At 46.8% G+C, this 16,162-nt stretch overlaps 7 protein-coding genes across 7 annotated transcripts; 5 read left to right on the top strand and 2 right to left on the bottom strand.

Moving 5' to 3' along the window:
- Positions 1-692: 692 nt before the first annotated feature.
- N7516_006384 (uncharacterized protein) lies at positions 693-2,750 on the bottom strand (the record flags this gene model as incomplete). The annotated part of the gene is made up of 1 exon (XM_057219104.1): positions 693-2,750. The coding sequence occupies one exon, from the start codon at positions 2,748-2,750 to the stop codon at positions 693-695; it is 2,058 nt and encodes a 685-aa protein (XP_057073195.1).
- Positions 2,751-3,418: 668 nt separating this feature from the next.
- Positions 3,419-5,809, top strand: abp2 (putative ARS binding protein Abp2; the record flags this gene model as incomplete). Its single annotated transcript, XM_057219105.1, has 2 exons — positions 3,419-4,078; positions 4,133-5,809. 2 exons carry the CDS (start codon positions 3,419-3,421, stop codon positions 5,807-5,809), a joined length of 2,337 nt encoding a protein of 778 aa, XP_057073196.1.
- Positions 5,810-6,357: 548 nt separating this feature from the next.
- On the top strand, positions 6,358-6,762 carry N7516_006386 (uncharacterized protein; the record flags this gene model as incomplete). The annotated part of the gene is made up of 3 exons (XM_057219106.1): positions 6,358-6,435; positions 6,509-6,564; positions 6,618-6,762. 3 exons carry the CDS (start codon positions 6,358-6,360, stop codon positions 6,760-6,762), a joined length of 279 nt encoding a protein of 92 aa, XP_057073197.1.
- Positions 6,763-7,259: 497 nt separating this feature from the next.
- Positions 7,260-9,475, bottom strand: N7516_006387 (uncharacterized protein; the record flags this gene model as incomplete). Its single annotated transcript, XM_057219107.1, has 5 exons — positions 7,260-7,544; positions 7,585-7,707; positions 7,780-7,827; positions 8,639-9,322; positions 9,389-9,475. The coding sequence occupies 5 exons, from the start codon at positions 9,473-9,475 to the stop codon at positions 7,260-7,262; spliced, it is 1,227 nt and encodes a 408-aa protein (XP_057073198.1).
- A 1,226-nt stretch (positions 9,476-10,701) lies between these two features.
- N7516_006388 (uncharacterized protein) lies at positions 10,702-11,554 on the top strand (the record flags this gene model as incomplete). Its single annotated transcript, XM_057219108.1, has 5 exons — positions 10,702-10,830; positions 10,886-11,044; positions 11,097-11,158; positions 11,212-11,319; positions 11,380-11,554. 5 exons carry the CDS (start codon positions 10,702-10,704, stop codon positions 11,552-11,554), a joined length of 633 nt encoding a protein of 210 aa, XP_057073199.1.
- A 561-nt stretch (positions 11,555-12,115) lies between these two features.
- N7516_006389 (ribosome biogenesis protein BRX1) lies at positions 12,116-13,267 on the top strand (the record flags this gene model as incomplete). Its single annotated transcript, XM_057219109.1, has 2 exons — positions 12,116-12,351; positions 12,418-13,267. 2 exons carry the CDS (start codon positions 12,116-12,118, stop codon positions 13,265-13,267), a joined length of 1,086 nt encoding a protein of 361 aa, XP_057073200.1.
- A 695-nt stretch (positions 13,268-13,962) lies between these two features.
- On the top strand, positions 13,963-15,054 carry N7516_006390 (F-box protein; the record flags this gene model as incomplete). Its single annotated transcript, XM_057219110.1, has 1 exon — positions 13,963-15,054. One exon carries the CDS (start codon positions 13,963-13,965, stop codon positions 15,052-15,054), a length of 1,092 nt encoding a protein of 363 aa, XP_057073201.1.
- Positions 15,055-16,162: the final 1,108 nt, after the last annotated feature.

Consider the following 16,162-nt stretch of genomic DNA (forward strand, 5'->3'; position numbering starts at 1 on the left):
CTATAGCTGACAGCAGTTAGGTGAACTATATCAGCCATTTCCTCTTCACGAATTGCTCATCCCGACACTCCAGAAAACAGCACAGATAGCCGAAAAGGGAAGCGTGCGTATTGTGAATGTATATAGCGACGGGCACGCCAAGTCGCACCCAAGGAGGGCAAAACTAGCTGCCAACCCAGCTGCCAAACCAGGTGCAAGTGTCTGTTCCAGTACCACCAGGAGCAATAAATGGAGGCTGCAGGCTCGCTGCTCGGTATGTACAACTGGTTCCTATTCTAAAGGTAACCCCAGTCAGTCATGATTTGTAGTCCAATGATGGCCTTAGCCGTTTCACTCGGTATCCCGAGCATCCTGTATGTACCTTAGACAACGGGTGCACTTTGGAATGATGCGATCATATCTACATTTATGCACCTGACACCGTAAACATGCATTTCTCCGCACTAAATCGTTTCTCATAAAACGTTAAGATTAATTGTAGGGCAATATCGAATAATAGCTCATGTTTATCCTCCTCCCGGGTGAATAGAAACCCCAACGCCAGATCCTAGAAACATATCGGCATAAAAGGAAAAAGAACATACCCGTCTAGGCGCATCATAGAGCAACGATAGACGGGATGGTTACAAATACAAAAGATACTGCCGTTGGGAAACCGCCATAGCTTATTGCCCCAAATTTCCAAGGACTGGCTAGAAGTCATCGCCAGCCCAGTCCTCGTCGCCACTGAGTTCATCGTCAAGGAAATCATTTTCGTTGAATTGCAACTCAGTCGGTCGCTGGTTGTCGATTCGAATGTTCACAATATCACACATTGCTTGTATCTTCCCGGCTTCGGGCTGCGGAATCCCCACTGACGAAGAACCACCAGTAGCATCGTCGGTTTCATTGGACTTTTGATGTGCCAGCCGAGTGCTTTGGCGTTTGGAGGAAGTCGACGGTCCACTGTCAGCCGTGGATGGTCGTGAATCATTAATTCCTGCACCAAGTTCACCCGGGTCATTCCTTGCGATGAGTGTGGTGGGCTTGAGGGGGCGCTTCTGGAGGGAGCGGAGGTTGGGATCTGGTGGCATGCTTCGTCGGAGGAAAACTTTTTCGAGCAGACCGATCCATCGCTCACGAAAAGTGGCACGGTCACGCCAGCCAATCTTCAGGATTGCACTGATGACCAATCGACGTAGGTCACGAAGTTGTGAAGCCGCATTCACTAACGAAGTGAAAAACACCTCTGCAGTGGCGTCATCCCATTTGCGCAGCTGGGTGAGCTCAATTTCTTGGAGCTTTACTGGCCACGTCGGAACTTCGGTTTGAACAAGTAGATCTTCAAAGTGTGGCTCAACGTCATGGTAACTGGACGCATCATGCATGGAAAGGTCCATTTTGAAAACTTCGAGATTCTCACAGCACTGACCCAAAGTCTGGATGAAAGACATGTTGAGATGGCGATTATGGCTTAGACTCAGCTCTCGGAGGTTGCTGCCGTGTAAGGACATGTAGGCGGTGAGATCTGATGACCACAATCGATCACAGTTGTTCAGAGTGAGCGAACGGAGGGTATTTGGTAGACTAGCCAAAATCTCCCCGCTAACCAATGAGCTTTCAATAAAATCCAGTCGCTGAAGCTCTGGAAGCATATCGAGGGCTTCAAGGAGGCCAGCCTCTTTGGCAGCGGACGTTTCTTCATCGGAATTATCGAAGTGGAGCAACTTCAGCTCCCTGAGACCTTGAAAGGCGCGCTGCGAGTGCATTTCCACCATCAATTCGACAAGGTTATCAGTTTCTAGGAAGCGGCTGTTCCAGTCCCAGCCACGAAGGGTAATGCCACAGTTCTCGATGGCGGAAAAAACAGGTTCAAAATAGGTCCACTTTGATTGAACAATGTGCCATGGAGGTATTCCCACCGTATAGTCATCTTTGTGATACAGTCGTACCGACTGCAAACGAGGCGTCTTTTCAATCAACTGAGCAAGGTCGAAGTAACCGTAGGGTCCACTTTTGTAAATGAGCACTGGTTCAACCTCAACATGCAGATGCTTGATCTTGCTAGAGTAGTTCATCGAGAGGGACTCTTGTGGGCGTGCCAACAAAGAGAGGAGCACATGGCTCTTGTAGGCAGGAAGAAGAGGGGGACAGTTATAGAGTGCGGCGAGCGCAGGCTCGTGGAAGCTTCGACACAGAAGAGCGACATTGAGTAGCCACTTGACAGATTCGTTGCGGGCTGAACGGCTTTCGTCGAGTAATGGATGCGACGCGCGCAAGAAAATGTCAAAAAGAATTTGGTAGGGAAGAGTTTGCCAAGGAGGAATGACACCAGACCCTAGGAAGATTGGGTCATCCCCATCTGTTTTGGCACGTTTGTTCAAACTTCTCCCAACCTGACTGCTGGGTTTCGATCGCTTGGTCTGCTTTGGCTTCGGGGTGGTTGCAGCGCGCCGAGGACGTTGGGATTTGGAAGGGCGAGGAGTCGCAGATTCGGCTTCGGGATTTGGTGCGTCGATCGGCGCAGCTACCAACTCATCAGACTCTTGGTCCTCCACGGCTCCATCAAAGCTAGCATCGGTCGAATCTTCACGATAGGATTTTGGCATTCGAGTTGTACTGCGCGACCGAAGAGATAATGAGGCACGCCTTGAGCCATTCAAAATTGTTGATTCATCTTGAGAGGAACTTTCCTCGTGATAGTTCTGCACCTTTGTGCGGCTGGACCGCATAGGGCGAGTGGACCTTGAACGTGAACTCGAGGGCGCCATGACGGATAAGGTGTCGCGCTAGGATAAGAGAGTGGGTAGCAGAAACCCGGGCCACATTGTACGCACGATGTCACGCGCAACGATGTGAGCAGGAAATAAGTGTCACTATGCTTGTGAAATTTGGCAACTCCGCAATTATTGTCGTTCAAATTCACCCTTGCGACGGTCCAGGTGAGTCCGGTTTCTTTGACGGATGAGGTCGAAGAGGCCAAGAATGCCAAGACGACAAGCTTATCGATAACACTTGGGAGATGCTCTGGTGCTAACCCTAATATGGTTAGCGTACACGTGATAACGAGGCAGGAACCCCGCCCTCAGGCCACGACACTAGTCCCCATTGGGGAGCACTAGATGGCCCCAAAATAGATTCTCAGCTTGAGCTTTAAAGATGGGCGCTTCCAGCCACCTCGAGGGGAAACCTCCTGGAACCCTACACCATCAGCGCATTGCTTTTCAGAATTTGTTTTCCTTCCATTTTTCTTTGTATTCATACACCGAACAGATTGTGTTGAAGATAGCCTACATCTATGCCGCGGCTGCTGATTTGACGATAATGACGGCTTGCCTATGCGACCTAAGATCCGCATGATTGTTTGTCTACATCGCATCTCTAGCTCTATTCTACAATTAAATATAGAGGCCTGTCGCTCTGAATCGCCAAGTTTCAGATGGAAACATCATTTCCTGTTATGATGGACTCCACCGATCGCCCGAACCGTGGTGAGCTCAGCGGACCGCAAATGGTCATTCAACAATATGCGCGATATCCTCCGACCTTGGAGTCGACTTTGCAGAGTGCTTCCTCCTTGGGAAGCGCTCGTAGCCAAATAGATATCAACAAATCTCCTCCCTTGCAGCGAAGAGAAACCCCCAGGAGCTTACAGTCTTCCCCGAGGGGCATACGTTCTGCTATACCCTCATCATCAGCCAATCGCTCTGGGACTTCCATGTCTCCCCCGCTTTTTGATCCTCATCGCCATCAGCCGATAAAAGATCCTACCGATCACGCAGATTCCCGGGTTCTTCCGTCACGGGATATCACTGACGAGACGATTGATGATGCCTATGTCTCCTTTATCTTGTACTGCAATCCTAATGTCCCATCCTCGGTTGACACATCAGATCTGCGAAAGACCTTCCGCTGTCTCCCTCGGAGTGACGGGAAAAGCTTCAACATCTTTACCCTATTCGGACTCATTCGAAGGCGTTTGCAGAATGAAGAGTTGAAGACATGGATTCAACTAGCCATTGAATTGGGTGTTGAACCACCCTGCATTGAAAAGAAACAAAGCACCCAGAAGGTACAACAGTACACTGTTCGGCTCAAGGTACGTCTGCCATGAAGCTTCCGACCCATATTTCGTCTTGCTAATCTCGGCCAGCGTTGGATGCGTGCTATGCATATTGATGCTTTCTTTGAATATTGTATGGGGTTGCCCCATTCTTACTATACACAGCTCCCACCATCTGGTCCTTTTGTCAGCGAATCCCGCGATGGTGTGTTATTGGAAGAAGATCTCGCACTCAGGGCGCTTGTGCCACAATGGAAGCCAAAGCGGGGGAGGAAAAGAGTTGAGGATAGGTACACTGAGGAAGACAAAACAACCAAGCGGCCCCAGTTGGATACATCTGTTGGCGCCCTAGAACAGGGTAGCTTTCAGTCCCACTCTGTGACATTCCCGCAGAGTGCTATTCCATTCAGTGCATTCCCTGATGATATGGAACCAAATGACCCCTGGATAGCGGCGAATTCGTCGTTTCATACTACTTCCGGGCCGGGTCAGCAAAATCATGATACACGCTGGAGACTTTCTGAACGGGATGCATCTCCTGCTAATTATCCACAGTCTGCTATCATTCCCCGGAGTCATCTACCATCGGATGTCCTCATTTCTGCGGAACCACGGTCAGCAGTCACTCCGTCAACCGGTGAGAAAAGCCGTTCTAGGAGACGACATGGCCCTGCAGTTTCATCTGCTTGGCCGAACAGCAACGGCCTGTCAGCTGGGAAAGGCCGAGGAAGACCACCAAATAGAGGGTCATCATCGGGTTCCTTTTCTACCTTCCAGGTCAATCCTAGTCGGGAATCATCACAGGCACCAAATCCCAATACCCAGACACCCCAACTTGCTATTGACAGAAACCCGCCCCAAATATTTCAGACCCCATCTCACAATCAGCCTCCAACATCTATCTCTCAGGCGAGGCCCAATAAACTTCAATTGCAGGTTCCTCAACATTCAGGAGCGCCGGTCCGACTTGCCACTCCACCACGACTAGTAGTTAATGGCGTGAATGGTGCTGTCATTCCCGGGTCTGAAGGGCCCAATGGTTCCCGCCAACATTCCACCACTGATACTCCAAAGAATGGTATCACTACTCAAACATCTTCCTCGAGCGGGCAAAGCAATACGGCCACTGCCCCGAACCCCTCCGTCGATGACATTGTTCATGCACTTTCTGCAGAGCTTCTGCATGCTAGGCTGATAGGGCGGGCGGCGACCCTCGCTCCCAACGAGGCGGGTGCCCTGGCTTCGGCCATGGTGATCAATTTGTCCTCATTATATTCACAGTTCCATTTGGGCACTCCTTCGCTGCTACTGGCCTTCCATCTTGGCATTGGTCATCATTTCGGGCTCGCAGGCACTGCTCCAGAGTCAATGGTTATCAGGGTTGAACGTGCTATTCCAAGCAACGATGGGAACAGGGGTGCTCTTGCCTCTAAAGAATCATTTAATGGGGTTCATTACACCGTTTCTCATGGGTTTAAAGCTTCAAGCCAGTTTTCGATGCAAATCACGCTTTCAAATGACAATCCTAGTATAGGAGCGACGGGTACATCTGACCACGCAAGCGCGATTATGAGTCGGAGGAATGAGAATATTGACAATGATAAGACAGTGGAGCTGGACTCTGACAATGATGACTCCAGTCATCCTGTTTCCGAGGCAACATGGAAGCAGCGCTACACAAGGCTCCGTGCCCAGATGCAGAAAAAGGATCAGGCCTTGTCGCAATACAAACGAAAGATAGTGGAGTCGGTCATGGCAGACATATAACGCTTATCAACCGGCTATTTCTCTTTGATTTATATCAAGATCTTAGGATCATGTTTTTGATTGTTCGTGTATATTCGATAGGATACCCCTTTGATAAAACCAATCCTACTGTTTGCTTTCACTTGATAAATGAAATCCATTGTCCCTGCCCCTACTTTAGGGCTGGGTTGAGATTATTTTGCACAATACCCCATAGGAAATACATGGTGAATCAGGAGCTATAGATGGGAATTTTGAATATCTTAGCTTGACCATTTTTGACTGCGTATCCTTACTGTCCTCCTATAGTACTTGAAAGTCAAAAAGAAAAAGATTTCTCAGGCCCAAAAGCTGTAGGAAAAATGTGTGATGTTATCTCAAGGAGTATCCGGCATCTGTTGGCTCAGAGCGAGTCAAGTTAAACAAACACGTTTAATGGTATAACAAGGCAACTAACGATTCTTGTCTACACCGCCGCTCCTCTTGCATCCCAGCTATCCAACTTCTACCGTCACATTCTTCACTGGATCAACCATCGTATGCCAAATCAATCCCATCATCGTGCCAGAATGACTTCCGTCAATACGCCAGAGGAGCAGGCCATCGCCTTCCTTCTGACCTGCGTGGAAAATTCTCAGAAGGGCGAGGTACGCAGTCCCCCAATTCCAACAATAATCCCTACCATCCAATATTACCTACTAATGTTACTGGCTATTACAGATTAATTGGGACAACGTTTCGCTCGATATCAGCATCAACATGACCCCCGAAGCGGCGTAAGCTCCTCAGCCATGCTACGAGTTTTATTGCAGTTATTGACAATCAGTAGCAGTAAATACTACTTCAGCATTGTGAAGAATGCGAAAGAGTTCGAGCGCTCTGACAAGTATCCCGAAATCCCTGGAGACCCTTCATGGGAGTCCGTCACGGCTGAGGATATTGGTCCCGTCGTCATTGTCGCAGACTTACAATGATAGCGTTTCCTAAGATACACATTGGAGCTCAATCAACTGTCCTCTCCCATATCCACATCCTTGAACTCTTAATTGTTTACACATCGGGTCCACGGCATATCCTTTCTTGGGGAGTGAAATTCAGTTCTTTAAATGCCTGTTAGTCCGCAGTCTTCGCTGATTGCTGGTTTTGATAGTATCTAGCTAGCAACTTAATATACTGTGAACTTCAACTATCAACATTCCACCTTAGCAGCATAGTTGCTAACCAATTCTATAATATACTGTAGTATTTTACTCGGCATGTTATTATTGTCAGGGGAGCCACTGGGGTAGATCTGAAGATCAGGGATTGCAATTCCGATGCTCCTGGTGACGCCCCTACAAAAGATGTCTTCCGTTGAAGTAGAATTCATATTCAATTGGAGGCTATCACCTTCTGAGTGGCTATTCTCTACCTTAGCCGTAGAGTGTTTGGACGCCGAAGACCTTTGTCACGGAGCTTTGGCAGGTGAAACCTATCTCTTCTCCTTTTTCTTCTTCTTCTTCTTCTTCTTCTTCTTCTTCTTCTTCTCCGGTCTTTTACCTTTCTTCGTGGCACCATGTTCCTTTTCCTCACTTTCCTTTTCCTCGCGTGCTCTAGTCTCCAACATGAGCTCGCCCCAAGGTATTAAGAAGCTTCTGAGTTGCCCCTTGGCCTCGTCGCTGAAGGTGTCCTTAACGGCCTTCTTGGTCTCCTTTAGGTGAGTCTGAGTTACGTCGGTGGCAGCCGTCTCGGGGGTAGGCACCTCGGGGGTCGCCGTCTGGGTAATGCTATTTGGATGAATAGCCGACTTGTCTTACCATGTAATCGCCATAGATGTGGCCGTTGGTCAGATTGTGTGCTTTCTTCAGTTTGGCATATTTCTTCTGGAACGACTTTCCAGTAGTATAGCCGAAGTCCTTGGCCACGAGTGCGAGATCGACCTACGACTCGAGTCTTAGTATGTAGATCGTTGACTCAAGCCAAAGTCACACAGGGTTCTCAATGCATCTTACCTTGTTGGTTTCTCCGTCGGTGTGTTTCTTGATCGAATCCAGATACTTCTGGTCCGTATGGTTATGCTTGTAAGAAGGCATTGCTTCCGCAACTGAAGGATATTCCTAACCTCCTTGAATGATGATGGAGGGTAACCAATTTACAGTTTATGTATCTTTTGTATGACTTCCCTATACAAAAGGTACTTAGGCATAATATACATTTTTCTCAGCCCTCAAACTAGTTAGGCAAGATATAAGAAGATATATATAGTATAAAGGATGTCTATATTATTTATCCAAACCTTAGCAAGGAATATCAAGTATACTAAAATAAAGAATGTACCTGGTTATTTCCCCCATATAGCCTTCGGCCCTTCATATAGTGTCATTTTAAAATTATTATTCTTCTTCTATATTAGATGCAAAGCATTTATACTACCATTAAATTAATTAAACTAGCCTATACTATATATTCGTACACTTTCTATTACTTTAGCTAGTTCGAGTGCTGAGAAAATGTATGTTATGTCTACGGGCTGTCTAGGTACCTTTTATATTGGTAATTCATACAAAAGATACATAAATTGTAGATTTGGTTATTTGGGCTATCTGGTGGGGCGCTTGGCACGGCTACTCAAAGCTTTTATCTATCATAGATCGTTCTAAGCCGCCGCCGCCAAATGAAAATGATTATCAGACTCCTCGAATACTTGTAATAAGATACACGCATACAGTACTTAAATTTGGCAAGTGACGAAGAGTACTGAGACTAAATCAACATACTTGATTGTAAAAACAACGGTTACTAGGTAATGAACATATGAATGAAACCTTTCCACTCTCCAACATAACCTGATCAATCTTCAATATTTTCAACTTTGATAATAGCAGGCTGATCTTCCTGGCTCCCTGTACTCGGTATCCCCTGCTCGGCCTGCTGCTCTTCTTCGACTTTTGTAGTCGAGACTTCCTGGCGAGAAGGAGGGCGTGGTTCCCAGCTGATGGTTGGGGCATAATTGGTGAAATAAGGCAGTTGGTCAAACTCTCGCATGTCAAAGCTGGATTGGGTGCCGGCTGATGAATAAGGGTAACCGGCTGACGCGGTCGAGAACTGGTATGGATTCCTGAAGGAGGAGGATGTTGGACTGGGTGATGGTATCCTAGATGGTATGGCTGACGCCAGTTGAAACTGCATTGAGGCAAAGTCTTGAGGAAAATAATACTGTCCTTCGGTGCTAGTCTCCGGCATGAACTGCGGGGGATACTGCATAAGGCTCTGCAGGTGTGGGTTGCCTTCGGTGCCCGGCTCGCACTTTATAAAGGGATTTCCTGGAAAAGAAGAATCGGTCTGTTCCATGGTGGGCATCATGAGTGGCGGAGCCATTGGGAATACTCCTTGCATCTCAGGAGGGGGCTCCATGGTCTTTGCCTTCTTGATCTTTCGCTTTGGTTTGTTTGCCGCTGTGGTTCCGTCCATTTGTTGCCGGAAGCGGGAATACCGCATACGAGCAGCATGACCATTGGAGATTTCGACATCAGAAGCTACCCGATTCCAATCGATCTGTCATACTCAAGCAAGATTAGATCAATCTTCAGCTAACGTTTAACTTTGGGACAATACACTGACCGACTTCAGATCCAATTGCTTGATGATTGTGTAGAGGAACTTTGCAGTAGGAGTATCGGTCTCTAAGACTTTGTTCCGTTGACCCATAGTTGAAAAGATAGTCTCAGTGACAGAATGATAAAAATGAAGTTGTGAGGACACTAGGAGGATTCATGAACAGTTTAGATCGGCTATATAACTGGTCCAGGATAAAAAGATGATTGGCACATGCAAAGTGCTTGCCAGCCACATCAATGCTTGCTTTGTACTTTACAAATATAAGAGACAACAATAAGATGTGTGCTAATTGCATGCTACTTAGTTTGACTTGTCTAAACCCAATTTCATCCTGCATTATCCCGCCTGCTTGTTTAGACCTATGCTTTGAGCAAAGCTTCAATGAATGTTAGTATTCACCATCCAAAAAAGAAATGAAAGGAGAATTGTTCATTCTTTACGGCTTCTTAGAAGCATACGAAGACAAGTAGATAGTTGTATTAAGGTACGCAGCGGGCACCAATGGGCACGTGCGCTCCATATATTGATCACGTGATGGCTGTTACCCTAGTCCGACTCATATCGAGGGAGTAATCTTCTCAGTGGCAAGAAGAGGATGAATAGCTAGAGTTCCATTCTAGAGACTGACCATATCGAGCGAGCTCTTATGTCCTATAGCTGCAGATCCTTTTTGTAGTAGAATGACTTATTATGGACCGTGTGTGGTACTACAAAACTTCAAAGGGCTTTTGATGCCAAGACAAACACATTGTGACTATACACCCCGCCTTGCAACAAGCTGACTAATCCATCCGCTTTGGAATGCCGCCGGTGTCGTTGACTCGATCAACAGCACTATTAAATAGACAATCAATCCACACGAATATTAGCTCCTGGTTCTTTCAAAAAAAACAAAAAACGGAGATAAATCCAGGTCAAATCATAATCATGACTTTAGTAGCTACAGGGGCGTGCTACCTTGACACAATTCTAACGTGAGTTATTTCCGCTGTGTCTTGAAGTTGCCTGCATTTGGAGTCTGGTATTCACATGCCTTGCTCAGAGCCCCCCATTACCCAGGTGAAGATGAGAAGCTTCGTGCGTCCAGAATTAGTCGCCGGCGTGGAGGGAACTGTCCAAACACTCTCGAAGTTCTCGGCCAATTGTTACAATATAGGCCGTCCAGTGCCGAATCATCCCTGAATCTTATCACTACCCTTCCATCCAAAACATCGTTGGCATCTCAACAAATACAATCAAGCTTGGGGGATATTGTTCAGCTAGATAGCTGCATTTACCGAGAGAGATTTAGGGAGCCAGCTTCCAGCTACATAATTATGAGCCAGGCGACCGGTAGTAGGACGATCGTCAATTACAACGAACTGCCTGAAATGACTTGCATTGAGTTTGCAACTGCCATTGAGCCCCTTCGTACCGTAACTGGTCGCCCCTGGTTTCATTTTGAGGTGCGTAAATATTGGGGAGATGCTCAGCGGGGTCACAAATCTAACTTGGACTCAGGGTCGTGCACCAGATGTAACATTAGAATGTATTCATCATCTCCGAGAGCATTTTCCAGAGGCTGAAATCAGTGTTGAGGTGGAAAAGCCAGGCCGATTAGGCTTGCAGGAGCTTGCAGATGCGGCAGATGTTGTTATCTACTCGAAGGGCTGGGCCCAGGTGAGATTTGATTTTCGGCTTCTTCCAGGCACATCTAATAATATATGGATAGAACAATGGATATACGTCCGCTGAGGATTGCTTACGGGATCAATCATTAAAGACAAGCCGAGCGTATGCTTTACAGTCCAAGTCCCCTGAGAAATAATCTAACCTATCGTTTATAGAACCTTGCTATGCTGTACTTGGGGCCATGACGGGGCTGCAGCACTTGAACCAAAGACTGGCAAGTTTGCTCATGTTCTGGCTCATTCTGAAGAAGTGGGGGTCGCCGAGTGAGTTTTGATCGTTCCAATGCACTACAGCACAAATTAGACCATACTAATAGTCTATAGTACTATCGGAGCTGGAGATACGTTCAATGCTGGCTTGCTGTACGGTCTTGTCTATCGGAGTCACGACTGGGATTTCCGAAAGAGGCTGGAATTTGCAAATCTTATTGCCGGCTTAAAGGTTACCCAAGAGGGCTTTGCAGACCTGCAAAGAGCGTTGAACTTCCCGTCATATTGACCTATTCTTTACTTGACTGAATTCAACCAGATCTCGAAATCATCCAGATCAAATCAAATCAAATCAAATATTAGGTCAATGCATTAGATTCGCACACACTTTATCTACTATGTTAGGGTTTGACCTTTACGGTTGGAATGGCTTAAAGCTTTGTTGATCGGACTATTTACCTAGACAACATGAAGACAAAGGAATAACTAGTTAGTTAACTATATATATTTCGCCACAAAGAGTCACACTTTTCGCCCCGTTGAGTTTCGATCTACTTTTTAGAGTGACATTAGGCAGATAAGCCAGATAAATCATAAGCTGGCAAGTATGAAACACTATGTACTAGACCACATTTTTCCAAAAATATGAAGCGCATGCATTTATCATCCAAAGTTTGGCAGGAAAATAGGGCGGTCAAGAATGGCAAATATATCGGAAGCCCACCTGGCACGTGACATAGCAAGGTTCAGGGCGGTGGAAAACAAAAAATATTCTGCCATCAACTTTTTGATCGCGGCCTTCTTTTGCACGATCAATTTCAATTCCATTTTAACAAAATCAACTGTCACCATGGCATCAGTTTACAAGAGTGTCTCAAAGAAGTCGGCTAGACAGCCCACCGAGGATATGTCCGACGAGGATATCGAGATGGAGGAGCTCCTCAATGCGGAAGACGACACCACCGATAGCGAAGAGGAAGAGTCCGATGATGGCGAGGCAGCTGAGGTTGTGAAGAAGCAGCTTGCTTCTGGATTCATGCCCAAGACCCGCGTACTTATCTTGACCTCCAGAGGCGCTTCTTACCGGTATGGATATTGCGCCTTGAGATACGCTGAATGGATTTACTGATCTAACAATTTGCTTTTCTCTAGCCACCGACACCTGATGTCCGATATTTGTGGCCTCCTGCCCCATACCTACAAAGAGACTAAGCTCGACACGAAAAAGAAGGCCGCCGGATACAACCTCCTCTTGAACTCTCTTGCCGATCTGCACTCCTGCAACGTGATCTTCTTCCTCGAGGCCAAGAAGAACGGCCAGGATCTTTACCTCTGGCTTTCACGCCCTCCTAATGGTCCCACTATTAAGTTTCACCTGAACAATCTGCACACAATGGGCGAGCTCGGCGCTGGATTCGCAGGGAATTGTCTGAAGGGCGGCCGCGGCTTGGTCGTGTTCGATCGCTCCTTCGACGAGCAAGGCCCGGATATGGGTGCTCCTGGTAGTGAATACCGTGCGCTTGTTCGGGAGATGCTGCGCGGAGTTTTCTGTGTGCCCAAGCGTGGTGTCAGAGGCATGAAGCCATTCGTCGACCGCATCATTGGTATCTTTGGAGTGGACGGCAAGATCTGGATTCGCGTCTATGAGATCCGCGAGTCTGAGCCCGGCAAGAAGAAGGAGGGCGAGGAGACTATCAAGCCCGTACCAAAGGGCAAGGACAACGCCCTGCCCGAGGTTTCTCTGGTCGAGATTGGCCCCCGCTTCGTTCTGACCCCCATTGTCATCCTCGAAGGCAGCTTTGGTGGACCCGTTATCTACGAGAACAAGGAGTATGTCAGCCCCAACCAAGTCCGTAGCGACATCCGACAGGGCAAGGCTGGCCGTTACTCCCAGCGCCGAGACGGCCAGACTGATCGGGTTGCCAAGCGCTCCGACCTGGGACTATCCGAGAACTCTGTGCAGAAGGTGGATGCATTGGACACAAGGAAGCTGTTTGCATAGGGGGTTTATGTTTTTGTTTCGCCGTGCTATTTCTAGACTTGATATCCCTCGGGATGATGTTTCGACTACATGTGTATATTTGATGCGACGCTTTCATCATGGTCCGTTAAGGCGTCGGGGCAAAGTCTCATCCTGGTTAATTTCAAAAGTTGATTATTTCTATCTGTTCCTTCCTTTTACCTGTTTCATTGCCATCTGGAGAGCTCTACCTTCAGAATAACCAGAAGGCAAGTTGGTTGGACCCCGTGGACGCAAGGGGCAACATTAGCTAAGCGCCATATAAAGCCCCTCGACGCCATCGCCCCAACCCAGTCTGTCTTTGCCTCCTGTCACCATCCATCATGGCATTATTTTTGATGGCTAGCCCTATATGGCTACGAGGTTGTTCTTCCAATATGTTTACTCTTATTCCCACACCGTCTCTTGCTTCTATTAGCCCCATTGGCGGGGTCTGTATCCAATAGGTCCAACATAACGCGCGACGGGTGTTGCTTGCTTCACTACATGATAACACCTTTCAACTTGATCCATACATAAATCCTCGAAACTTAACTTTGTTTGTTTTATTTCGGGTTACTGATTACTTTAACACAAATAACAACCCCTCATCAGGTAGGTCGTCACTCGTTGACACTCTATGAGTCATGCTAATGGTGTTCCAAATTCTTTATAGCAACAACATAGATATTTACATCATGCGAATTGATCATCTTGCAACGGAGCTTCTGCTCCATATATTTCGTTCATGCGACTCGGTTTCTGACGTCTTGAATTTATCAGTCATCTGCCGTCGACTTCATCGCGTCCTCAACTCAACAAGCAAATTGCATATCCTAGCCAGTGCCGCGGAGACCGAATTCGGTCCCCTGGACGATATCATTCAAGTGGTGACGCAAAATGAGAGTCAGCCTGCTCATCTCATCCGACATGCGCCTATGTCTGGTCCCCTTTTGAAACAAGTCATCCAGCTCGGCCTGGTAGCGCGAAAATGGGAGAGCATTTATCCATTCAAGAAGTGGAAGATAGACTTCGAGAATCGTCGCTCGCTTACCGACGAAGAGCGATTACGACTGCGCCGCGCAGTATACCGGCTATGGCTGTATCACAGTGCATTCCATTCTGGTGTTTATGATCGCCATTCTCGTAGTCTTCGCCATGTGGTGTTGGAGCGCGCTCAGTTGCTCCACAACTGGTCCACCCAAGAGCTGGCCGAGATTGAGGATTTGCGCCTCGTCATGGGTGATATTGTTCAGAATCACATATGTCCTAGTAATGTGACTATTCAACGCAAATTCCGAAAGCGGTATCCAGACAGCAGCCATCAACTCTCTTTCAATATCCACCTCAATTATCCTTCGCTCTCAACTACCTCTCTGTCTCCGCATGATCACTCCTTGTTTCAGAATGGTCCCGAGGCCTCGATTCAACAATACTTCCACACCGCCCACCCGAGTAATTATGCTGAGTCGTCAGCCAAATACCGGTCTCGGTTTCGCAATGACCTCTCTCATGACCCAGGGTATGAAGGCTGGGGTGATGAGATACCACATTACTATATTATACAAGACATGCTGAAGCTCGATCCTGGTCAGATATTATGGTTGCGCGACCATGCTTTGCTGAAGGAACAGGTAGAGGAATACATATGGTCTCTAGGGGAATGGTTCCGCAACAACGGTGAAACGTTTGGTGACACATTGGAATATGTCATGAATGAGCGTGGGCTCGAGGTTGAAGAACTTCGATCTGCGGTGGTTGGTCGTGACATGGGCATTGTCCTAAACTAGATTTGTGCTTTTTTGACCCTTTGACATTTATCGAGTACATACACATGGACTTTTGTAGTTTCACATAGGTTCCTTGCCTTGGTCAAAGAAAAGACGACATATCATGTGAGTAGATTTCCATAACTATGAACCTATGCAATCTTCGAAATATATGTGCCCCCTATCAGCACAGTTGATCATAAATAACGATCTACTTGCCTAGCAACTGTTGTCTGTGGACACAGGCACTAATTATTACTATGGGGCTATTTGGCAAAGCCTAGCCTAGAGAAATTAAATTGCCCTGATCACCGTCACATAACTCTCTCATTGGTTCATATTGGCTGGCAGTAACTGAGACCCACTCCCACTTTACAAAAACAGTTAATTACTATGTTGTATACAAATATTGAACTCATAGATCATTAGGTCAGTGATATTTAGGCCTTAGAAAATGCATACTAAATGTTGACGCTATTCAAATCTCTTGTGATACCTATATATAGATAGTCAGACGTACTAAGGAAGTCATACTAGGGGTATTAGGGTTCAAGATCGATAACTACATAGTTAGTCGTACTATTGTGAAGTATGTACTCCGTAGGTGTAAAAATAAAAGAAAGTTGAAATTAATATACCTTACTTCAAGAAGGCGGTGATAAAATAGGCTGTAAGGTATTAATTAGCCAATGAGAGAGTTATGTGAGATGATCCCTAGAGTCGCCCGTACACGTGGACCCCGTCTTCGATAGCACGAGGCATTCAACATTAATAGGTTGTCTCCTTGTTGGCATTGCATGACTACTCCGTACAGATTGTACAATTCTACCAAAGGGATGGAATGGATATACGAATTTGGGAATTTTCATACAAAAGTCACGCAGCCGAAATGTTAGACGCCCAACCAAGCTGTGTCCACCATCGTAGAAACATATCAAGCACCCCAGTTGAGCGAGCAGAGCGAGCAGAAAAAAAAGGGGTCAATTTCGTTGAAGACCACGGTAAAAAGAACAAAAAAAAGGACTGAAGAAGGGGAATCCAGCAGCCGGTAACATCAATTCTGGTAAACCCCTATCTTCCCGTGTGCTTCTCTAACCTGTGTATCATGTTTGTAGCCGTCAAATTTCAG

The sequence above is a fragment of the Penicillium verrucosum genome, assembly GCF_028828655.1.
Source record: "Penicillium verrucosum strain IBT 35672 chromosome Unknown utg000002l_segment0_segment0, whole genome shotgun sequence".
Classification (NCBI taxonomy): domain Eukaryota; kingdom Fungi; phylum Ascomycota; class Eurotiomycetes; order Eurotiales; family Aspergillaceae; genus Penicillium; species Penicillium verrucosum.